Genomic DNA, 25,732 nt, shown 5'->3' with positions numbered 1-25,732 from the left:
TTCTTCTTCTTCTTCTTCTTCTTCCTGCAAGCGGCCAAACCTGCACCGAGCGCGCAAAGGAGAGAGAGAGAGAGAGAGAGAGAGAGAGAGAGAGAGAGGCAGCAGAAGAAGAAGAGGAAGAGGAGGAGGGGAAAACAGGGGGGATTGCAACATTCATCAGAATTTATTTTTCTTCCTATTACATGGCGCAAGGGCTATACAAACGGGACCGTCCTGGGTGTGATACTGCCACGGTGAATTTGGATATTCAAGCAGCAGCAGCAGCAGCATCGGCGGCGGCGGCGGCGGTTCTCTCCTCCATCCACGGACGAAGCTTCCTGTGCTGCGGCGGCGCCCACACCGACTCCTCGTCCTCCTCCTGCCGGCTCTATGTCGAGTGATGGTCGGCTTGCCTTGCTGGATGCTCCCCGCTCTCTCCGGATCGTCGACGGCCGAGCCTCCTCTGACCGCAGACCCCCATTTTCGGCGGAAACCTTCCCAGAGCTATAGGGCTACATATGGAAACTGGGGATCAAAATTTTAGGAAAAAGGAAAATCGACGCGGTTAATTTCTTTTTTGTTCTTTTTTTTAAAAATCGGTTTCTATCTGATTATTTTTTGCGTGTGTGTTTTTAAAAAACCTTCTAAATCAGTTAATTTCTTTGTTGAGCCTTGATTTCCTCATTCCATCGTGTGTGCAGGCTTGATTTGTGAGAAGCCAGCGTGATATTTCATTTTAACCCCACATTAGGTCGTTGTAAAACACCCCGAGGATTGCTTTTATTTCCTCTCGACGGGACTTGAATGCGTCCATTTGTTAACTCTCTTTTGTTTCCACTAATATGACAGATTTCCCTGCTGTCCTTCGCTTTCCTCCCCAGTTTGCCTTTTCCCTTTCTGACTAACAAAACACGTTAGGATAACAGTATTAACAATAGTCTTTAGGGTAGCTTTGACTCTAGTTAGCTATAATTCTAAATTCTTATTAGTAAACGCAATGTTATAAGCTCTGACTAAAGCAACTCACTGTAACAGACATATTGAACTGTTGTACTGTAAGCCTGTTATTACTCCAACCGTCTCTGTGCTCCCTTTGAGCTCATGTTAATTCAGCTCTGTGCTCAGCTGTAACCTTTACAAGTCCAGAAACGTTTTCTTTTCTTTTGCAGGCCTGCAGAGAGTAAACCTCAGTTTAGGTTTTTTTATATCTCACTTCCATTTCTAGACTGGACTCTGTAGGCTTTAGGACGCAGTTAACGCTTCTTTAGCTCGGTTATTATTCACATTTGTAGCTTTTCTTGCTGCTCCATCTGCAGCTGAAGGCCTGTTGAAGGGCTGTCACCCTCTGCACACCTGATTTTTTTTAAAAAAAACAAGATCCTTTTGGGAGTAAAAGTGAAAAGAACCTGAGAGGAGAGACAGCTCTGCCTCTTCCTCTCTTCACCTCCCGTTCAACAAAACCTCCTTCCTTCCTCAGTTTTTCTCTTGTTTTGGTCCTCACCCAAACGCAACCATAAGGTTCCTACCGCATCCTCCACCTCCTTCTTCCCTCTCCTTCCGCTCGAGTATATCCCGTTTTTTCGGTTTGGTTTGGTCCCGCAAATTTTCAAATATTTACTTCCTGTACATCAAGAGGAAAGGGGGTCCCCCTTTCATGGAATGCGGAAACATGGGTCTGTTCGACCGCGGAGTCCAGATGCTGCTGACCACGGTGGGAGCCTTCGCGGCCTTCAGCCTCATGACCATCGCGGTCGGCACGGACTACTGGCTGTACTCCCGCGGGGTCTGCAAGACCAAGTCCATGAGCGAGAACGAGACCAGCAAGAAGAACGAGGAGGTGATGACCCACTCCGGCCTGTGGAGGACGTGCTGTTTGGAAGGTAAGAGGAAAGACTGCGAGCTGCTCGACGAGCTCTGCCAACCTGGTTTCACTGGTGGGTTTTTGTTTTTCAGCAGTCAGTGAGGTAGAGCTGAACACTGGATTCTTCTGTGCTTCTCACGTCCATGGCATCGCTATAAGAGTGTTTCTGTTTCCTCACAAGCAGGCTTTAGCTGTAGCTGGTGTTCGGAAGACAGAACATCTGCTGGTACTGATTGCACACCTTGAATCTGAGGGGTCGTGAGGTTATTAACAGGACAGAGTGGAAATGGAAAAATCTGCTTCTTCTTGTCTCGACGTATCTCTGCTTTTCAGTGAAGGCAACCTTTGTAAGGATTGCGGAAAACTTAGGTGCACATCTTTGGCGGGGGGTTGGGTGGGTCCATTATTGTTTCCGTATCTGTGTGCAGAAAAGGCTGGAAAAGCAGATAATAAATAAACAACACCCCTAAAGCTTAAAGACAAAACTGGAGGCTAACTACAACCATTAAGTTTGGGAAGAGTCATTCAGTTTTGATGTTGTCCACATTGATTTTACAGGTGGTACCTGAGCCTCACGATGGTGGGGAAAAATTCAACCTTTTGGTACTTTTTGACACATGCTACTGCTTCAGTTTAAAAGGTTGCATCGGCAACACTTAAATCCATACTAATACAGTTCTACCAGGCTGTTGCTCTCCTGCAGGCAGAATGGAGCAGGTTTCCATTCAAGGCTGATAAATGTTGAGAACCACAAGTTTATTCCAATATAATAAGAGAGCAGAAAACTCCAAACTCTGCTACCAGAATCTTTGGGGTTTTTCTGTTTTGTTTTGTTTTCTTGCCCAGTGAAATAAGAGATAGTTGTTCTCGCAAAGACAAATAACATTTCGAATAGAATGACCCATGCCAGTAGACGCTGCTGCTCACAAGCCAAAAGACGACTTGGATTTAGACCATCAAGACTAAAACCTTCCACTTAAATCCAGACCGAGGCAGCTCTTTCTGGGTGTTTGGCTCCTGCAGGCAGGTTGAAGCAGGTTTCTGGTTGCAGCCTGAAGCTGTTGCATAAAAGCCTCCCACACCACTCTGGAACATTTTCTCTAGTCAGACATTAGAGTTTAAATAATGAAATAATAGCGTTTTCAGGAGCTGTAGTTATGGAGGAACCTTCATCATCTATCAGCCTGATATACGGGCAAACCAATACACTGGCCTGAGCCTAATTAAGGGCCTCTGCAGGGGTTCTGTCCTGTTAAAGAGGATGTGACACACAGTTCAGACAGGGTGTTTATTTTCATAATGAAGCCCCAAGAGTGAAGTCATGGTAGCAGAGACGCACTTCAGTCAGCAGGCCTGACCTGCCCGACAACCTTGATGACGGCGTGGCTGAACGCTGCTCGTCACGTCACCTTTCACCTGGCTGAACTTTCTGAGATGTCAAATCAGAGCGAGTCTTTTGAGATGACCTCCCTCGTCCGCCCTGTCAGACGGAGGCGGCGTGTTTCCTGTTATGTTCCGGCGGAGGCGCAGACTGTGACACTGTAACCTTGTGAGGGCGCAAAGCGTTACAAATCTGCTCATCTTCTTAGGTGTGAGATCCTGAAAGGTCACGGCGTCTGACTTCATGCTCCTCTGGCTCCTGTGATAAGCAGCCAGGCTCTGGCTGCGCGTTCTGTTCAAAGCTTAATAGCTGGTTTGAAGTAACGAGTCTCATTTAAAACGTCTGTAATCAATATTTTTACAATCGCGGTGGATCAAGTGGCACAGTGACCTGAATCTGCAGTCTGTCTCTGCTTTAAAGAGCTTTGTAGTGAGTTTCAGCTCGTTTGGCTGTCTGACCAGAATTTCACTGTTTTTTAGTGGCACGTCACCTGCTCAGCACAGACATGCTTAGAGAGCAGCCGTTAACAGCTGAAGAGACAAAGGAAGACATCTCACCCAGGACCGGGTAGAGACCAAATACTGAGCTAAAAGATGGGCTTAAATTCACCAGGTGGACACAAAACACAACTCGATATGAATGAGGATGTTGCTCCCTAACTGCTGGATGTGTAAATAAAGGTCTGCCGACAAGGTTAACACATGAACCCAAAAGCCATTGTAAAGTCATAAGCCCTAAACTTTGGATTTCGAGTGCTAAACAAGTCATCACCAAATGTGACAGCATTTTAATAACGGAGCCTCCACTTGTATTCCCTGTGCAACTATAAATGTATCAGTGATTAAGTTTAGATGCAAGAACAGCTTGATTGACTGGAATCAGTGACAGAACAGTCGTCTCCTGTGTCAAAGTGGGACGTTTTCTTTGGCAGACAGCCTCTACCTCTGAGTAGGACTTCAATACGTTTTGATCATTGCATCGTGCCCTTGTCAATATCTGCCCAGCACCGAGAGCTGGCTCTGAATGCTCGATCAGATTCTTCCTCAGTCTTGCTTACAGATTCTTTGATCAATTATTTGATTTATTCAGCCACAGTCCTTGAATGTGTTTAGTCATGCACTCAGCAGGTGGAGCAGGTTGCCTACTAATCACAGGGTTGCCAGTTTGATTCCTGACTGCCGAGTTTCCTCGAGCAAGATTCTGAACCCTGCTAATTTAACCAAGCAAAGTATGGAAAGAAGTTTTAGTTTCTATACTGAACTTCAAATATCCGATCGGTACAGCTCTCAAAAAAGTTTCATTTTGTTTCCACCTCAACTTCTCATCACACTGTTTACACCTCAGCTGTTCCTGAGAAGCTGCTCAGGTGACAGCAACAGAAAACTGTGGTTTCACTGGTACAACTGCAGATGTGAGCGTCTTTGTAAGTCTGTGAAGGTGTCACAAAGAGTTCCTGGTAAAAGAGCTCATGCAGCCGTGCCTGGGTGGTTAAAAGAGCTAACGCTGAGTGCTGACACAGTGCTCTGGTGTATTAAATGTTCCTGTAAGGATAACATTAAAGCACATAGAATTAATCACAGCTGGAGTGTGATTGTGACGGTGAGTGGCCTTTATCCGTGCCAGGAAAACTGGCAAACAAAACGGACAGAGTCAAGACGAGATCAGAACATCACACTCTTGGCTTGGTGAGTGTGTGCGTGTGTGTTGCTTTTTCGTCGGCACAATGAGCCTCTCCCTTTGAATCCGAGATCAAAATGGCAGGAAATAAACCCAGATTTGTCATTTGTGATTCATGAATGATCCCCGGCCCAGAAGAGGCAAGGGAGTGGAAAAAAGGGGGCCAGCGCATTTACTTACCGGGGTCAGATTCATTTAAATTCTAATTCAAATAACTTCCTGCTCAGGAAATTGGGTCTTAAAAAGCAAGTACATTTAATTATAGGTAGTTTGCACATTTTAAACCAAAAATTGGGGCAGAAGTTGAAAAAACAGAGAAGCACAGAGCGGATGCAGCTGGAGAGCTGCAAGCCCGGCCTTGTTTCAGCATCGATAATCAGGAGGAGTGATATCAAGCTTAACATTTCAGATGTTAATTAGACTTCAGTTCGCAGCTCAGCGCAATTAATTCAAAGTGCCAAGATGACTAGCATTCATCTTTCCCGCAGCTCCTCTTAAATGCAGTCTTACTGGCGATCGGGCTGCAAACGGTTGCAGCAGTCGCTCGGTCCTTATAGCAGCAGAGAACACAGACTGGTGTGTTTGGCAGCGCAGGCCCACACATCCTGCTCGCAGAGTGGACACGGGTGGGCGACCGTTTGTGTTTGTATAACCAGCTACTGGAGAGGAGAACCTGCGAAAAAGCAAAATGGGAATACCCACACTGGGTGCTTCGACAGCTCGACCTCTGCTTCACTCACTGCCTGTCAGAGAAACACCAGCAGAGAAAAATCATCTCTTCTGGAGGAAGAAAGAACTGTGTTATCTGGCAGAAGAGCGTAGGTTTGTGTGTGTGTGTGTGTGCACATACATGCAGCATATTGCATAATATATCAGACATGTCCCAAGCCAATCAGACAGTCTCAGCTGAGATGAAGATGCTGATCATCCTGAACTCCACGGTGTCCACGTTGGCCTGCTCGTGTTGCATCTCTGCTCCTCTTCGCCCCAGCTTGGATCCACGGTGCAGCATTTCACTCCTTATATGAGTGAAAATTGGTGCGTGTGAATGCGAAAAGTTGACGGTGAACAAGCACCGATGCAGAGGTTGACAAAATGTATGGATTCGCTGAGCTACACGGGCAGTCGTGGATCAGCGGTTAGGGTATCGGACCCGTAACCGGTGGGGCGCTGGTTCGATTCCCCGTACCAGTGTCCATGGCTGAGGTACCCTTGAGCAAGGTACCTAACCCCCACTGCTCCCCGGGTTTGCTGTGTGTGTGTGCACGTCACTTGGGTGGGTTAAATGCAGAGCACGAATTTCGAAGTGAGTTCCCCCCAATGACAAAATATGTCACTTTAAAAAAATTAACAAAGAGCAGGGTGCAAAACACGCAGGCGGCGTCTCCTCAGTTTTAGCAGGTCTCGTGTCGACGTCCTTCAGAGAGCAACGACACCAGCGCTGATAAGACAGACGGGAGGTAATTGGCAGTAAATTTAAACGTCATCACCTGCAGATCACATCTGTGGCTTGTTGACAGGTTAAAAGTGTCTACTGTTTGGCTTTGCGTGTTTGACCTCTTTGTGTGTTTGACCACCACACACTTTCCGTAGTGCAAATTTTATATGTTGGACCAAACAAGGCGTTTGAGGAAGTCACCTCGGATGCTTTGCACTGTCTTCAAACATTTTATTATGAAATGATTAGTCGACTACTTGAAAGAATTAAATTTGATACCAAAACAAGCATCTGAATATACAACATCAATGTGTCCATTTTCATTTGTTCTGGCTTAGTTTCCCTCCAGATTTTGCTGCTTGTATCAGCTTTGCAAACTAGTTTGGTCGAAGATGAGATTTTGTTCAAGAAGCGGTAAACAGTTCGACTTCTTGCCTTCAGCTGTTTGATTCTATCTGCTGCCAGAAACGTCAGCTCTGACTGTTTCACTCTTTGGATGTTAAACCTGCACCTACTGCTGCCCTGCCGTTGTTGATGATGTTCAGTATTTTGACAATCCAGTCTTCCATTTTGGAGATGGATTTAACGGTTCCACAGACGCAGATGCAGCTGCAGACTGTGCAGACGGAGATTCGGCAGGTGAGGCGTGAGCTCTGCACGCCGTAAACAGGTGTGCTGCTGATGAATTGGGCCCCTGAAGCCGTCGCTCCTCCGTCCCTATGTGGGACGTCTTAAAGAGCAGCTGCTGCGCCTCCATGCACTCTCAGCCAGGTGTAGCGCTTTGCGTTTGCTGCTAATCTGAGGCATTCATCTTCATTACAGCGCCGCCCTCAGGCTCCACGCAGGCAGGACGACGGAGTCAGGGAGGACCCCGAGATGAGGGAGGGCGACCATCGTGTCTGATGTGTTCAGGCAATAAGAAGGAAGTGTTTAGATGTATTTTAGCGATGCAGGATCCAAAATCCAGTTGAAATTATGACCTTGCGAATATTTGCTCCTTTGCTTCCACGTCAACAGAACACCTACCGGCCAAGTTGTAGCCAGCGGATGTTTGCTTTATACAAGCACCATCAAGTGATCCTTACCAGGCAGAGATAAATTAGAAAAATGTGCTTTCCTTTTTCTTTTTTTTAGCTAAAATGGCTTCAGTAGCCTCCCACAGCTCCTGTCAATCATCACAGATCACAGTTCACACATACTGCCTCATGATTTTATGTATAAGCATGTGGGAGTATCAATGTAGTGTACATGCATGCATTTGGAAACACATGTGGGAGTATGTTGTGTGTGTGTGCATAGGTGCTTTTGTGAACATGTCTGAATGGTGGTGTTTATGAGTGCACAGCAGAGAGGCAGGATGAGATAAAAGCAGATAGCAGAGCAGCACAGCAGAGAAGAGTGGGATTAGTCTCATAGTCCAATCAGATAAGGATTACCCAGCTGGAGTATGCCCACCCAGGCTAATGTCCCGGCCCTAAAGTGGCATTACACTGTATTACGACACCGATCCACCGTACAGCCAGCTGCACGGGCCGGATTACAGTTAGTCACAAGTCGAGAGCAGCGTGGATGGTAAGTGTGTTCAGGGCCTCGCAGCCACTTGTTGAAAGGGAGCCTTCCCTCCTCCCGCTCCTCCTCCTCCTCCTCCTTCTCCTCCCCCTCCTCCTCCTCCTCCCCCGTCAGGATGGTATCACTACTCTGGGCTGCCTCTCCCCTCAGCTGATGGCAGCTTGTGTGAAGTGACTGAGCTTCAGCTGCACTGCACTGCCACTCTGCCCTGCAGCGGGCGATGGATGGGATTCATTTCGCCCTCGCCTGTCTTTCACTGGAGCTCCGCTGAGACTGCAGACAGTCGCTGCCGAACACGACTGTTTTATTGGTCTCCACTTTGCCCTCTCTATTGCCCACTAAGGCCAAATTACAGGACAGACATTACGGGATTAGGCCGAGGCCAGAGACAGAACAGTTTAGGGCTCCTGGCCTTCGGTTGTGTTGCTGGTGAGGTTGTCATTTGTTATAATTCTTCAGTCACAGCGATGTGCATCAACAGACTGGGATGCTCATTGACTGTGTGTGAGTGCAGCCGCAGGTCTGTTCAGGTTTGACACCAGTGCTGTTATGGTGCAGCACAGTACAGTATGTTGTGTTTACGTAAACGGTGCTGTGTTTGTGATTTAAACTGTTTCATTGCGTTATTGTTCATTATTTCAGACATTCTCTTGCATCCTGAATGGGGAGATAGAAGTAGCCTCAGTGTGTAATATGTAAACCAGCGTTTGAACACATAAGTGAGAGCAGACAGGCCAAAGAACTTAGAAACAGAAACTGCAAACGCTTCTTGTGGGAAACAGGAAGTTCACAACCCATTTACTGTGACAGATAGATCATGATCCAATTTTTTTTTAAAAAAATGATTTGATCTCTTCAGATGAACAAAAAACATCCAGAATTTTATCAGACTTGAAAGGATGGTGGAGGATAGAAGCACACGTCACAATGACCCCCCCCCTCGTATATTAATGGTCATGTCTTTGTAGCTCTGTGTAGCGGGATTCATCCGTCCTGACCGAGTCTCTGAGATGAGATGGACAGTAGACGGCTGTGATGGCGCAGTAATTGGTTTTGTGTATGATTAATGGCTCAGGTGGATTTCGTCGATGGCAGAGAGGCTGTAAACTTCAGTCGCACTCTCCCGTAAATGCTGTCACCCACTCAGAGTGAAGACCCTACCTCCTCCTCCTCCTCCTCCTCCTCCGCCTCCTCCTCACAGTCTCAGCTATAAATAAAAAAAAAAGAAATAAAAGAACAATCATTAAAGACATGCGTCAAAGCAGGCACAGCGTTTCAGTTACTACGCAATTATAGTCCCCTCTGACCCCCGACACACTCGGCTTCACTGTGTGGCTCTAGCCTTGATTTACACGTGTTATTTTTAGCTGTTGTTGGTCCTGTTGGGTGGGGTCTGTCTTTATCCTACATGACCAGAGAACAAATCAATACACAACATACCCTGGGCCGGTCTTTGTGTAAGCATGCTGTGTGGCACCAGACCACGAGAGCCATGGACTTCCGGCTGCTAGCACAAGCATTTCCACGTCGTCCTGCTCCTGTAACTCAACAGAATATTCACTTCAGATGGAAGTTTGGGACAGGACAACAAAAGGACATGATGTGCCAATAATGTAAGACATTTTTCAGGACAAATAGCCAACATTTTCTGTTGCTTCTCTGTGTCATATACACCATATAGACAAAAGTATTGACACACCTCTTTATTACTGAATCCAGGTGTGGGATGGGGCTGTTTCTAAGGGTTTGGGCTCGGCCCCTGACTTCCAGTGAAGGGAAATCTTAATGCTTCAGCACACCAAGACATTTTGGACAATGCTATGCTTCCAACTTTGTGGCAACAGTTTGTTGAAGGCCCTTTTCTATTCCAGCATGACTGTGCCCCAGTGCACAAAGCAAAGCTCCATAAAGACATGGTTGGATGAGTTTGGTGTGGAAGAACTTGACTGGCCCACACAGAGCCCTGACCTCAACCCCATCCAACACCTTTGGGATGAACTGGAACGGAGATTGTGAGCCAGGCCTTTTGGTCCAACATCAGTGTGTGACCTCACAAATGCTCTACTGCATGAATGGGCACAGAAACACTCCAACATGTTGTGGAAAGCCTTCACAGAAGAGTGGAAGCTGTTAGAGCTGCAAAGCTGTCTGTGTGTTTAGAATAAGACGTCATTAAAGTCACTGTTGGTGTGATGGTCAGGTGTCTCAGTACTTTTGTCCATGTATTGTATGTTCATGAACTGAATAACTCTTTTATGCGATTTTATGGTGAAAAATTTATTGATTAATAGAGAAAATAACCTGCAGATCAATCAACAATAAAAACAACCAAAAATAAACTATATACAAGTTGAGCAAGCTGTTCAGTCCACTGCAGGCCTCACAGGTCAGAGGTTAAGAGTCAAAATGGTGAAAATGGAAGTTGTGTTGGCTCTCAGCTTCTGTTTATCAAACAAACGTTGTTCCCCTGAAGATGTGAAGTTTCCATGTTAGAGTGGTTTGAATAACCACTCGATTTTCACTGAGATTGCACTCTGATTACATAGAATTGATCCTCTTACAATGAAAGTGTAATTACCAGCAGGCCAATCTGTGATTCCATCGCACAGCAGAGCTCCTCTCCGTTCCACTTCACCGGCCGTATCCTTAAGCTGTGGAAACATCCCAAAGAGACCCTGTAGTAAATGATAATTAACTGCAGATACAATCCATTCATTTAAGGAGGTGCGATTCACACTTTTTCTCTTTTTTTTGTTGTTGTTATTCCTGCAATGGCACGAAGAAAGTACGACAAGCGGCCTTTTGATTAATTGGTGGCGTCCGTAGCGCAGTTCATTTGCAATCTATTACGCCGTATTTGCTTTGTGTCAGAATGCAACCCAAACACACTGCATCATCTCAGAGTCGGAGGAAGAAACAGGAGCAGAAGTTCCAGAGCGGCTTTGGTGGCTGAGCCGCAGGTTCGACCGCCTGTTGCTTATGATGCTAACGCTAATAATAATAACAACAGTAATGATTGTAGGATCTATCAGCGCCTTAAGGATTACAGCTGTAGGCGTGATTCATTCTGTTCCAGCTTATTTTTAAAGGGTCAGTTCACCCAAAGTACAAAAGTACACATTTTGATTGAGAATATTTCTACCATACTTGGACTTAAACTCTTTATAGTACAAAAATTATTTCTCCAAAGACACTCACAAGTTGTTTGTGTGTGTGTGTGTGTGTGTACAATCATAATAGAGTTGATTTTTTTTGTTCAATATGACATTCCAGAGATCAGAACAAATTAACTGTAAAAATATTATGTGCAGTAATCAGCAGTGAAACTAACCCAGGTCAAAACCTCAAAACAGATAAAGTGTGACTTGGACTAACTGAGTGCTAAGATTATTGCGTGTGCTCATGGTGGACTTGTGGCGTGTTCTACTGATGAACAAGCTGAGGTGTTCCCACCTCTGCAAAGCCCTCTTTAGCACCTGGTGGGAGAGCTGCTGACAGCACAGTCCCAAGCCTGGACTCTGAGGCGGGGCGGGGCCGAGCCGTGGGGCACCACCCGGGGCCCGGGTGGAGGACGGCTGGAGGTCTGAGTGTGGAGAAGCAGATAGCGTGATGTACAGCTGATCCATGCGGCTCAGGAGAGCACAGGTGTGTGTCTGCATCTGAAGAGCACTGCACAGGCTTTGCGGTGCGTTCGGATGTCACATGTCTTTGGGATTTGTGATTGATTTGTTTTAGAGCAACAATGCAAAGACACCAGACGGTGCTGTAATTTCATCCGATTGATTTTTTTTTCAGTTTCAAGAGAACAAAAACGTCTGCACAAAATCTCACATCTGATTGGTGGATTAGAAGCGGTGATCCGACGTCGGCACCCTTAACGATGACGGGTCAAACAGCTCTTATTTTTCTTTTTTTCATTTTACTTTCATCTACACTTGTCAACGGATTTTATTTTATCCACTTTTCAGACTGATTTTGGCCCAGTAAAAACGTGAACATAATGAACTTAGTTTGGTGTCTTTGGAGGTGTGGCGCGTCCTTTGGCGGCCATGTTGGAAACGAAGCCCCGAAGGCACCAAACTGGCCTTTAGGGCTGCGTTTCCCTCTCTGAGGACGCGGGAGCCGCCAGTCAGCGTGACGCCGCTCAGATGGTCATGTTTACCGCACTCCAGAGTGACTATTTACTGCAGTCAACAGGACTGGCAGACCCCACTGTCACAGCAAATGGTGCTGTTGGGGAAACAAACAGTTGTAATGAGATTGTATCTGTCAAGTGAGACTGCTGAAAACCGCCTCAGTCCAGAACGCAGGAGTTTAAGAAGGAGGCAGAGACACAAGGTTATTACACAGTTCGCTGGTGAGCAGTGGAAGTTTGACATTTCGTGTGACTTCGCTGGGTCGACGTTCGACCTGCACAACCAGTAAAATTAAACAAAATCTGACTGTGACCAAACCTTATTGATTAAGACGCTGTTTATTCTATCACTCACATGTCTCGGCGGAGCAGCTTGATGGAGTGAGTCGGCCGTTTAACCTGAAGGATGATGATTTAATAGGCTTCCTACAGGAAATGATGTAAACGTGGTGTCTGAGAAAGGCTGACACTCGATTCTTCATGTCTGTGGAGGTGAGCTCTGTGACTGTAACGCTGAGACAAAGCATCGGCCCGAACTGCTGACGGTGCTGCTGATTTTTGCCGGGATAAAAAGACAATGCCGCGCTAAATCTGCAGATCGCAGCCAATCAGGGAATTTGTCAAAATGAAGTCGCCACATCCTGATGTGGGCGAGGATAAGGTGTTGGCAAAGTCCACTGAGGAGGATGATGTAATTTCCAGGAGAGCATGCTGCTTCTCACCCCCCCTTCCCCTGTGTGTGTGTGTGTGTGTGTGTGTGTGTGTGTGTGTGCAGACGTGTGTGTGAGCGCTCACCTTCATGTCTCTGTGTTTCTGAGAGCAGTAAGGAACAGGATGAATGTTTAATGAGGAGCAGCGTGGCTTCCCTTTGCTCCCTCAGATCTCTTTCCAGGACAGGGAGTCTCTCATGATCATAGCAGCATGCACACAGGCAGCTCTTGGTGAGAAGAGGCCACACGCGCGCACACACACACACACACACACACACACACACACACACACACACACACACACACACGTATGAACATGTGGAGATGTGAACCACACGTCTGCTTCTTTTCCTTCCTCTCGGCGTTGTGGATCTGAGTGCTGTTGCTTTATAGCTGTGTGTCTGTAATCGGCCTGCTGTGTGTGTGTGTGTGTGTGTGTGTGTGTGCGTCTTTAATGTGTCATGCCGTCCTTGACATCACCATGCCAGTCTTGAGGATGACTGCGTGAAGATGAATCTTTAATTTACCCACAGTGTTCCTCGTGAAGCCGGAGCTCAGCTGCTGTTCAGGAGCCTTCGAGGCTTCGCCTTTCGGTCCTCGAGTTGGCGTCGATCGCTGAAAAGAATCGAATCGTCTTTCATTGGCCGTCGTCTTTGCCATCTGTTGCCGGGTTGGTTTGAGACAGTCAGAGGTGAGAATACGCAGAGCGGTTAGATTAGATTAAACGATTACATGTTGTGATGAAGGCTGAAACAGAAAAGCCTCTGATTGGACAGGCTCCACCAGAGGCATGCTGGGATTGCCGGTGCACGACTAACAACGTACATAAAGTATGTAAGTTAAGTTCTTATTGAACAAAGTCTCTGAAAAGACACTGCAGTTCATGACAAAGCTTCTCAAAGGGGTGCAGCAGCTGCATGCAGCTTCCCGGAGACGCTCAGCACGTCGGGTGCGTTTGTTGACCGTAGACGAAGACGTCACGTGGTGACGAGTTACTCAGCGCAGTAAATGTAAGAATATCAAAATAGTGTTGGTTACTGTTACTGTAACACGTAAAGCTCACAGTGTGATTGGTTACACCTGGCAGATTCATATTACTTTCCTCAGACAGTCCTCAGAGAAAGACATGAAGGTTTGTGATAAAATAACTTCAGGCTGTTTGACCTGTCAGTCCAGCCCGACGTTGTCCCTTGTCCTTCTCTTACTAGTGTTAGTGTTATGATTAGATAATAAACACATTGCTTTATTGGTGCTTGAACCTTAACCAGACTGCGACCGTTTCGCCACATGCTCGCCAGGCACCGTGTTGTCACACCTGGTTTTTACTGACCGCAGAGCTTTTTTCAGCACTGCGTTTCAGAGCACATTACTCTCATAGGAAGACATCTGGGCTGGAATTGATCAGTTTGTGATTCCACATCCCTCACAGCCGTGGCAGGAGATGGACGGTCAGCGCGTTTCGTGGGTTTTCAAGCTTTCATCGTGCGGTGCAGGTTTGATTGAAGACTGTAACTGTCAGAAAGCCTGTTTTATGGATCCTCTCAATGGATTTCTGAGCACAAAGAGATCATAGTAAAGAATAATTGGTCATTATCTTGTACTTAGATGTACATGGTGGTACCGTTAGTGATGGCAGACTGTAAAACGAGGCATAAGCAAATACTCACAGTGACCTTGTTTATCTTCATCTGGAAGATTTTTGCGTCTCCGCCGGATTTTCTCTGTTTACGCCCCTTTCACGTTGCATATGCATTCATTTCACAGACTGTCAGCGCTGCTGCACGTGTGCCCTTGAAAGGACACTTGGACAAAATGGACATTTGTTGAACACTGTACACATTTCATCTCTCATGTTAACTGTATGAAGCCAGATGATCTGTGTGTGTGTGTGTGAGAGAGAGAGAGAGAGTGTAATTCGGCAAATGTGGGTCACACTCCAAACGTCATCTCTCAAAAATGTGCTTGTAGTACGCAGTGAGGCGGGCTCATCACTGCAAACGCTAACCACATACGGGCTTAATTAAAACGATTACTCAGTGGAATGAAGTGGCGATCTCACCTGTTCACCTTTTCGCGTTCAGAGGCCGTAACATTAAATGTCCTGTGTGGGGATTTCACCGAAAAGAAAGACACAGGGAATGATGGGGAGGGGGACCAAAAGAGGCAGTGAAGAATTGGCGAGGAGAAAAGTGCTCAAGACAACGTTTGTCTTCTGCCCTGAGAGGACGGGAGGGACACACACACACACACACACACACACACACACACATGCAGCTGCATTTACACAGTTGCAATGAAACAGGCAAGTGGATGAATACATGCCTCCATCCATCTAACCATCTTGCCTGCCCTCCCTTTGCTGCCATCCCTTAAACCCCCACCCGCCCGTTTATTTTCACCCCCCTCCATCCCTCCTCCCAGCATGCCGCGCTGCACGCCGCTGCAGCAGGGCAAGAGATGACATGTGGACACTCAGTGAATTGCCAATCGCCACCGAGAGAGGGAGAGACGGGGAGAGAGAGGGAGGGAGGGACGGGGGAGGTGGTTTGACGCATCCAGACTGCAACCATTGGCTTTTTTTTCCTACATTAAAGATTAGAAAAAAAGAACTGCAGAGAAGCACTACACTGAATACTGGATGTACCCCCCCTCCTCTTCCTCTTCTTCCTCCTCCCTCCAAGTCTCTGCCTCCTCAACCCTTTGCTTCTCTGACCCACCTCACCCTCTCCATCCCTCCCTCCCTCTCTTTCTCTCTCTCTCTCTCACACACACACACACACACACACACATACTTTCAGCTCAGGAAGAGAAATCAATAGCCACAAATTAATCATTCTGCCTTGGGCAGCCCAAAGGAGGAGGTGTGGGGGCGCCAGAGAGCGGGGCGTTTAGAGAGCTATAGAAAGGTATTAGGAGAGATTTCTCGAGATGTTAAGAATTTAGGGAAATTGGGACCACACACACATGCGCGCACACACACACACACATGTTGTTGAACCGCTGCAGAAGGTGTGTTAAAACTAAATCTGTGAGCTGTGAGGGGCAACATGAAGGAAATCCAGCTGCAGCACAAGGGTCACTGTCAAAGTTCACTTTTGGAAACATGTTCTGTTGTGGCCGCGTATTGGCAAGAACCTGGAGACAGAATCACAACACCTGGGCTTCAATTCAGTACGTCGTGACGCATGGCGATTTTTACTTCCTCCTGTCTCAGCTGCTGCTGTTACGTTGGAGTGGACGAATCACGTGCCTGAAGACAAAGACAAGCTTACAAGTTGCTGATTTGATGGTTGGCCTTTCAGTCTCCACCAAGGAGGCTCACAGTCAGTTATGAAGCAGTGAAGTGAAGTACAGCATGAGTTTGTGCCAGTCATCAGAGTCTGATTGAGTCAGGGACCAGGTCTACCAAATCACCAAACCTATCCAGTCATTGTAAGTAGTGGACAGTGGGAAGCAGGTGTCTCACAGTGCAGGGGTTGGTCTCTCCTGCCCATGAGCGATGAGTTACAGGACTGCACCTCAGACGGTGTGCCGGTCGTGAATTTTCTGATATCTAACTGTTATCGCTGCTTTTAAAATGGAGCTTTCGGCTTTCGGTGAGAGAAGCTCAGATCTCCTCCCGATGAGTCCGCCAAGTCGGGCTGCCATTTTGGTGCTGTGGACGGAGCAGCTTTGGCTCGGAGAGACGGAGAGGTTCACCATCACAGATATCGATCGGCCTGTCCGAGGCCTCGAGGAGTCATGTGAATTTGTAAACTGAGTAATGTTTCCACTTGAGAGACATCCAATAGCATCCAAGCCGGCACAAGATTCGTAATGTGGGCATGAGATACTGTGTTTACAGTAAACCAGCATTAGTCACCCTCACAGGCTGACAGTCGAAACCAGCTGAACGTAACTCTGCATTTACCTCACTTCACCTTTACTGGAAATTGCTGCTCTGAGTTTGGCTTTTATGCGTCTCTGTGCATTTGCCTTCGTGCTAAGACTTTATCTCTGCCCAATAACCTTATCTGCTAAACTGCTCAAGTGTTGCTGAGGTCTGCAGTTTTCAAGAACAAGAGGACTCAGATGGAATTATTTAAATCAAGTGAAAGCTCTGGTTAAATCATTATTCGAGCACGAGCAGAGACATGCCTCACACACACACACACACACACACACACACATGCTGCCGAAATCACAGGTTGTGGACAGAATTATAGCAATAGTGCGTCTTATGGCTGGTGTCTCAGTGGCTGCTTTGTTGATATCATTCATCTTTACGAATTAACAAGTGAGAAGTTGATATCTGAAGGCAGGCGAATGGATCAAAAACAGCTAAAAGTAGTGGACACACGAGATGTAATAGCAAGCGACAGGCAGAGTAAATGGTGGATCTTCAAAGTGCGTCCACGTCCTGAGCCACAGCTGCCCCAGCAAACAGAAACAGTAAGCTAAAATGTAGGCCTAAAGGACAAGTGGTTGGACAGCTAAATGTCTTTAAAATAGAAATAAAAATCTTTATTCAATTTAAAAGAGAGGAAAAAAGAGAAAACTGTGGGCTGAAAACTTCCACAAATGGACCGAGAACTAAACCTTAGCTTGTGTTAAAACAGGATGATGTTTCCCATCTGGCGGTTCTCACTCCATTCAGAGCAACAAGTGCTTCATTTGGGGGAGGAAAGGCCTCTCACACAGTAATGCAGGCACAGGGGCGGTGGGAGGGATCCTATCAGAACAGAGGAAACAGAAAAGGAGATGAGATGAGGGCATTGTGTAAATGAGAGCAGGCCGAGGGGGTTGAGATTAATATCATATGCTGGGAGGAGAGGGATATCAGGAAAACCTTCCGGGCTTCCTTATGAGCTCCAGGTAATGAAATCGGGCTGAGAAGATAACTTAGTGGGCCAATTTACTCGAGTGTACCCGACTTACTGAAAGACCAGGCAACCTTTAAATCTTTAAACCAGTAAGTTATTATTCGCCTTCTCGTTGAGTCAAAGCAGATGGCCGCCCACCTCAACTTCCTTATTTCAACCAAAACCATGATCTGCTTCCTGAACCTGGCCCAGTAGTCTGTGTGGCTAAACCTGATCAAACTGCAACTGTTTTACGTTAATAACAGTCCAAAAGTCCTGATGAACCCACACAGCTTTATTTTGAAAGTTCAAGCGGATGTTGGATCTCTTCTCAGGCGAGCCCTGCGCCACAGGAGTCCTGCTCCTCTGATGGACGAGTTCTGACTGGGCCTGTGTTTTGTTCCAGGCCGTCTCAACTAACAGATGAACAGATTTATGTACTTTCATCCCTGAGCCCCCCCCCCCCCCCCCGAGAGCTCATTTGTGATCGTTAAAACTCTTTCATACTGTCACCACTCTCACCCCCGGCAGCCCGGACTTGTCCTCGACGATGTGGCGAAACCGAGCCTCTTCCGGGTAACGACGACTTATGGGCCCACGTGTCATTAGCGAGCGATGGACTCCAAAATATCCTGTTTTCACTGCAAAGAAAGACTGACATATGAAGAGTGAATCACAGTCGCTGTACATTCAGCCAACTGAGAATGTGATGATGGCTCTGATATTCAGGCTGGATGGATGCTTTTCCAGCTCTTATCATCTCTTCCAAACACACATGAGATGTTTCTCTTTTTTACTGTTTGAAATATTTGGAGATCTTGTGTTATCCAGCTCTGACGTGGACAGCAGCCGCTAACCGTCAGTGTTATGTGGTGATATATCAGGTGGAGAGACTTGGCTCTGGATGCTCTGTAGGTATAACCTGATAGTCTGTTGGTGCCTTGTTGGCAGAGCATTAGCTGAGTATTATGTACAGTGGGAACGTTCCAGAGTACTACTGCACAGTACTACTTTACACAGCCTTTAACTTTCAGTCATACATATTCTATAGATTGTGAAAATGCTTAAGATTAAAAAAACAAAAATATTTTATCTAACAAGAAAACAATCCCATCTAGACATGTTTTAAGATTATTGATTATCATTATTATTATTATTAAAATACTTTAAATAATCTGAATTTGTTATTCTACAAAAAACACTCAAAATTATCTCTGAAATCCTTAGAGTGACATCTATTTCCCTCATTTAAAGTTCCAGAGTCTACAGATACGTGTTATTATTTTGCATTTCCAAAGCTGAACTGCTGGACACAGGATGTAAAGTTCATTCTCAGTGTTCTCAGGGGGAATTTACTCTTTCAGGAATGAACATGAAAACAATCTGCATCATCCTGCAAAGTGAAGCTCGGACACTCAGCTGCAGGGACAAGAAGAAAAGTCCGGGGGGTACTTTAAAGGATGTAGTGAAAAAAGGTTAGAGATGAGCCGATAAATTTAAAAACATTTAGAAAAGCTGTCACTTTATTCTATATAAAGAATGGGTCACATTTTTGATCTGAACTGTACGTGGATTCATTAACTCTACAAGCAACATTTAAGATAAGGGCAGCCTTATCTTAAAGTTCGACGGCGTGAAGACACTTCAAAGTCAAAATGCCTAATAAAACATCTGAGGGAGGGGACTCATGACAAGTCCCTGGCTTAAATATTTATATATCTTCCATATAATATATTCCAGAGGTCAAAGCTGTTGACCTTGTAGTTGAGGTTGTGCCAGAAGAAAGAACTGGTGACGTTTTTGATAACTTGAGAAGGACGAATCTGTTACACAGCATTAAGTAACAGTACGAAGTGGCATGAAGAGAAATCTCACATCTGTGCTTTAGTACAGTACCTGAGTAAGGCGGTTTGATGCATTACGCCACCACATTAAATCCATCACATCAGAGGTCGATCACCACGACGGTTCTGCAGTAAAACATCAGCCTGATGTGTGTGATCTCACCTTCACACGGTACGGCCTTGCAGTACTTTTGTGATATTACTGTGGATGATGACGTAAAAACACTACGACACTCGGAACAAAGTGGGAACAAAGATCTTCTCTGCGAACAGCCCACAGATAAACAGGAAACCAGTGTGCATATGGTGCCTTTCATGCCAGTGTGACACCAGTGAGATGGTGAAGGGAAGAGGAGGTGGGTTGCACAGCAGATTTGGAGTGTGTGTGTGTGTGTGTGTGTGTTGTTGAGAGCAGTGCTAAAGTGCATTTAACAGGCCTGGACCCCCGACACCCTGCAAACAGCAGAGTGAGTCAGCCTGTAGTCCTGATCAGTTCAACACAGAAAGCTAACGGATGACACAAACATGATAATATCTACTGACACACACACACACACACACACATGCTGACCACATCCTTCTGTTGAAATATCAGTTCACACGTGTGACTTCGGCAGCCAGAGGAAGAACAGCAGCGTCAACTCTTCAACTAAAGTTTGAAACAGATGTTTGAACCTTAAAGTTAAAATGACACCAAAGATGAACCCTGTAGATGTAGATGATGTGTCCTTCTGTTTGACCATATTGCCCATCACGCTCTCTCCGGGTGTTCTGTCCTCTTTGACTCTCCGTACCTTTTTACTCTTCGTTTCTGTTTCCATTACATTTTAACGGACACCTAATCCAAAGTGCTTTACACCATGTGAGCAGGTGGACGCTTCAGTGTCGTCCTCAAGGACACTTTGACAGGGTGCGTGAACTCTGTTACTCTGTCACTGTACACCGTGCAGTTTTGTTTCATTTAGTTTAAATTACGGCAACTGACGTCTTTAGAAATCCAATATGAGCAGCTCATGAAGATGTGTTTCCAGACCGGGTCAAACTACAGGTTTGTGGCTCAGCAGAAACCAGGATTCTCAGAGTCTGAAACACGAGACTTTTTTTACACAACTTTTACAAGAGCAAGACTTGACACAATAACACTGTGGCACTTTTAAATTTACTTCTATTGTTTTTATGGTGAGGGTTGCGTGATGCCAGTAAGTAAGTGAATAAACCAGTAAATTACATGTCAGTAATATCAACATTAGCAGATAAACAGTCTTTCCGTCTCTGTCTCCTTCCTGCTGTATTCCTGCATCTCTGTCCATCATTCCTGCTCTCTTTCTCACTGTCTCAGTGTGTTTCATTTCTCCTACGGTAATCGTTATAATCTAGTGAAACAGCTGCATCGACTGCCTTTGATTTGTGATCGTTTATTACCACCCCTCCTCCTCCTCCTCCTCCTCCTCGGATCTGTCCTCGTGTGTTCCCACTATTATTAATGGCTGTTGGGAATCCAGTTGACTTAAATAAGAGTGCGGCACGTTCACCAGATCAATGTGCAGCTGTTTTAAGAGGGAATTTATGATGCCCGGCCACTGTTGTGCTGTGCTCAGTGTGCAGATTTTGCGCTGATACGGTGAGCTCGCTTCCAGGCCACGTGATGTAAATCATAGGAACAGGCCAGCAGCGGGGTCAAATCATTTAGGGTTTCATCACAGCGAATGAGCATCAGCTACAAGTTCATCATCACCAGCGCGGGGAGGTGAACAGTACAGCGTGCCGATAGCTCAGCACTGCTGCCAGTTTATTAAAGTGAGCTGAAGTGAGTGTGATGTTTTCCAGGCTGTGGATATAAACCCGAGGTGAGAAAGTTTAAAGGACGCTTTGTTCTCCCTGCTTGGATGCCAAACTGTGAGCTTTGCTGCTAACAGCTAAAAGAGGAGCTCAGCATTAAAACAGGATTTAATGACGAAACGAAAGTTTGACAAGCTGAGAGCTATCTGATTAGCCTCGGCTAACCACGAGTGATGAAAAGGAAAAGAGGCTGAAGTTAAAAACAGACAGAGAGAGATGCTGATTGTTTGTTCGCAGGCCTGAACTCGAAATACACTTAAAACAACCTTCTGAGAGTCATTCCTTGCATGCATCATCCTGAACCAGGGATGCATGTAAACATTTATTTATTTATAACATCTCCTGTAGTCAGTGTCCTTAAGCGCTCTCACTGTTTCCACCTCGCAGCGAAAAATAAAACTCACATCTGCAGGTAGAATTTGTTGCAGCAACAAATCAGAATACAGCCGCAAGTCAGTGGCTTGTGTTGAATAATGGAGGTTAAGGGGACGTTCCTGTTTGTTTGGGTCCACTCAAACAATTAGTCAGTCAACTGAGAAGATGATTGAGTGAAAATCCCTTGAGGTAAAAGATGACTCTTCTGATGTTCACTTGAGTAATTATTTTAAGTGAAAATGCCAAAACAAAATCAAAGGTTGAAGGTTCTTAAATCTGAATATTTTCTTCTATCATTGTTGAGGATCTTTGGATTTTAAATTGTTGGGTGAACAAAACAAGAGCAGGAAATCAGTGTTTAGTTACTGCTGCTATGCAATGACATTGATAGAAAAAGACAAGAAAGAAGACTAACATAAAATGTTTGCATTGAAAAGCCTCCTGCTCACCTTCTCTGAGTAAACCGTGCTTCCCAGTCTGTTAGCATGTTGCTGTGGAACCTTTTAAGCTCATGCAGGTCCATTAATTCAGGTCTGAGGGATTAGATGGAGGTTTGTTGGAGTGCGGTGCTGTGCTGCAGGCAGGACCCACCTCAGTCCTGCAGAGAGGAAACTTTAGGTCCTGCAGCGACACGGCGAGTCCACCTCATGGTTGGTTGAGCTCCTGCCTTCAGTCAGACACATACTTTACACAGCATTACTTCAGCTCTCTCGCTTTGTCCTCACCCCACGCCACAAAAGGTCCTTTTGTGATTTGGGACTCCCTGAGATAAAAGGGATAAAATCTTTAATCCAGAATTTAAATCGATCGTTCTTCTGCAGCTGAACCAGACTTTTGAAAACCAAACACAGCTTGTGTTGAAATTCTGCAAGTATCAGAAATTTGAGAACAAATTCCCACAATGTGGCCACTGCCATCCACAAACCATCCAACCAACAACCAGAAATGACCAGACTCCATGAACCATGGGCTCAGTCTCTGTGACGTCCCCTCTGTGATGTTTCTGAAGAACCTTATGAAGGAGCTTCAATCTGCATAATCCATAAAGGGCCAAAGAAGCTGAGCACAGACTTCTTGGATGTCTGTTAGTACAATTAACAGCACAGTCAACCATATTGTTTGCTTGAAAAATTCTCCAAAAGGCTCCAACACCACGAACACAGCCAAGGTCTCCATGACTCGAATTAGCTGATGTGACGCCCGGCTAACAGCTCGTAGCTAGCTGTCACTCAGTGGCCACACCCTTAATTATCCACACCTTTAAGTTTTAATATAATTTGAACGAGTAGCTTATATAAACATTGTCATGAACGGGGAAATTAGATATTGAGACCAAATGTGTTTTTTGTTCCAGGCTATAAACATGATTACATTTTAACACAGTATCTTACGGGGAATGGTTCACTTTTGGAGCCAGCCTCAAGTGGCCATTCAAGGAACTGCAGTTTTTGGCTCTTCTTCATTGGTTTCATTTCTCAGCCGCTTTCTGCAGCTTGCAAATGACTGGGGCGACATTTCTTACGTTTTTCAATGCACTGGGCTGTCAGCACTTCAGCATCTCAGCTTCTTTGTTGTTCTGGTGCATCTTCAAAACAAAGACGGATGAGATGAGCTGATGATATAACTGCACTCTCATATACTGCTTTTATTTACATAGCGCTGTGATTCACCATCATCTGACGCACCTCAGAGTTATTATACAGTCTGACACACACTGCAGCCAGTATTTTATTGAGCCCGTCCTGCACAGTGTGACTTGTAAAGGTCTTAAATCTATTAACAGTGGAGAATAAGTGGGGTGACTGAAGGTCATTCGATATGAGGTTTTCTGGAACAAAAGGATGCTGTCACAGCACAAGTTATTTGACTCAGGACAACAGACCAAGCCATTAAGATCAGTCGTTTAAACTGTCATTTCTCTGCAGTCCCATTTGAATTTGTGATTTTGGTTGACGTCATTCCTGTGGATGAATCAGTGCGGGTTAATTCATCCTAATTTTTTTTCTGACGCTGAATTTTCTGAATCTTACACCAGGTTTTGGCAGATAGGAAGCAGCACTGAGTGCTGTTGGTCAGTGATGATGAAAACAAAGTTTAGGAATTTAGCATTTCTCAGTGTTTACAAGCTCTTACTCACCGACCTTTGGTTGATTGTCTTTCTCCTGCCTGACTCGGGCAAAGACTGAAACTAGACTCTGCATGTGTTCATTCTGCTTTTGAATGTGGTTTCTCAGTAGGTTTGGAAATAAGTCAGTCTGGTTTTACTGGTGAGCTCCTCCTCCACTTTATTATGTCCAGCTGTCTTTAAATAAAGTTGTACAAGTCTCAGAGCGCAGGATCACAAACTAGTTTCCCCCCTTGGAGCTGATTACATGATTATGATTGGCGTAGGTGAGGTGTTGCTTTTGCAATTGCCGTTATTAGCGCGAGGTGTTTACTTGGCCTGCGTTCTGGGAATGCCTCTCTCTGTGGGTGCTGCTGCTGCTCAGGGACTCTTCTGAGAACCGGACAGCTCTCGCTCTATCTGACCAGAAGGCTGTGACGCACTGCTGTGACACCGGTGACTCACTGGTTCCCTGTTCCTGGATCTGTGAAATCTCATCCTACCCTTCATCGCGGCCTCCGTGACCCCGCATGTCCCAGTGCGTCCACACGTCTCGACTGAGACACACACAGATGGACCACGGGCTGGAGAAATCCCTCCCACTCCCTCTGACATCTCTGAGGGTGATGCTGCTTGACTTGTCTTTGTTTATAATGTGCTGACACCTCACGGAGGAGGAAGATGAGGAGGAGGAGGAGGAGGAGGAGGCCTTTATGAGGAGTAAAAGGGAGGAAGAAGAAAGACAGCATGCATATCTGAACTGAAACTGGGAATGGACAACTTCATTCTGCTTTAACTTACAATTATGAAGTAAATGTTGATTACACAATGTAGTAGCTGTAGCATAATAACAGGTGTGTGTTTAGTTTGGCTCTCTGTGAGCCTCACTATTCAATCACTCTACAGTTCTGTGTGCTGCTGGGTACAAAATCTCCCACACACTTGATTCACTGTTCAACCCCCTCTGCTTTCATGTCTCCATTATAGCCTAAATGAATGAATTAGCTTTTTCTCCTGCTTTCCTCTGCAGAATGTCACCTGTGCACTGAAACAACCTTCCTTGCGTTTCTTAGCTGCCCACATGGCATACATTCATTATTAATGCTAATTATTGGTTACATTTTTGCACTCAGTCCCACCACATCTCAAGCTGCGCTGAAACGCAGAAGCTGCCTCTACGCCTGAAGTTCCTTCAGTGGCGAAGGGTCTAATGCAGAATAAAAACAGAGAGACTATAAATAAAGAGTGATTTGAAGAGAGGAGTCGAGGAAGCAGTGGGGTGAAGCGAATATGACGGAATGGGTCTGGCCTCCCTGCAGGTTCGCTGCTCCTTTGGTGGTGGATCACAGGCGATCACTTCCTCCCTCCCCATTTCTGTGGCATCAACACATCATGTCAGGAGTAAACAGACCCACACAGCTCAGCTGGCAGACAGACGCCGCTTTTCACGTCAGAAACGGCCGACGTCGCGGCATTCGGGGCAGAGAGGAGCGGCTTTGTTGGGGAAGCGCTCAGAGCCGAGCCGTGGGAGGTCAAACGACTGTCTAACATCTGTCAGTCATCCTCCAACGAGCCGAAACCTGACGGCACCTCGCTGCCTCCATTAATCTGCCTCCCACATCACCTACAGCTACAGCTGGGGTGTTACATACCTGCCAGCTTCTCCGCAGGCTGCAAGATGCATCTTTATTTGCAAAGCTGCTAATGTTGTGTTCTCCTTGTTCCCCGGGTTTCTTTTAATGTAGACACAGTGACACACAGTGACATAAAACACCCTGAAAACATATTTTATCTGATTGCACCTATGAGCGATGGGCTCCGACACGAACACAAGATTTTCTGTCAGTTTTTAGCATTTCACACTAGAGATTTTCTTCTTCGACAGTTAGAAGGTTATTCTATCAGTGTTTTAGTGTGTGTGTGTGTGTGTGTGTGTTGCTTAATTATGAATTTTAATGTTATAGAAAATACATTTGAAG

The 25,732-nt window shown here is 45.8% G+C and overlaps 1 protein-coding gene across 1 annotated transcript in view; it reads left to right on the top strand.

The window, feature by feature from the left end:
• Window positions 1-444: 444 nt before the first annotated feature.
• Window positions 445-25,732, top strand: part of cacng2a (calcium channel, voltage-dependent, gamma subunit 2a) — a 49,278-nt gene continuing 23,990 nt past the window's right edge. Inside the window, exon 1 of the mRNA XM_046416322.1 lies at window positions 445-1,859. Within this exon, the coding sequence (XP_046272278.1) occupies window positions 1,634-1,859 (226 nt within the window). The 5' untranslated portion in view covers window positions 445-1,633. The remainder of the gene's footprint in view (window positions 1,860-25,732) is intronic.

This window comes from Scatophagus argus, chromosome 16 (genome assembly GCF_020382885.2).
Source record: "Scatophagus argus isolate fScaArg1 chromosome 16, fScaArg1.pri, whole genome shotgun sequence".
NCBI lineage: Eukaryota > Metazoa > Chordata > Actinopteri > Scatophagidae > Scatophagus > Scatophagus argus.
The sequence above is the reverse complement of the archived record's forward strand: the minus strand, read 5'-3'. Positions and strand labels throughout refer to the sequence as shown.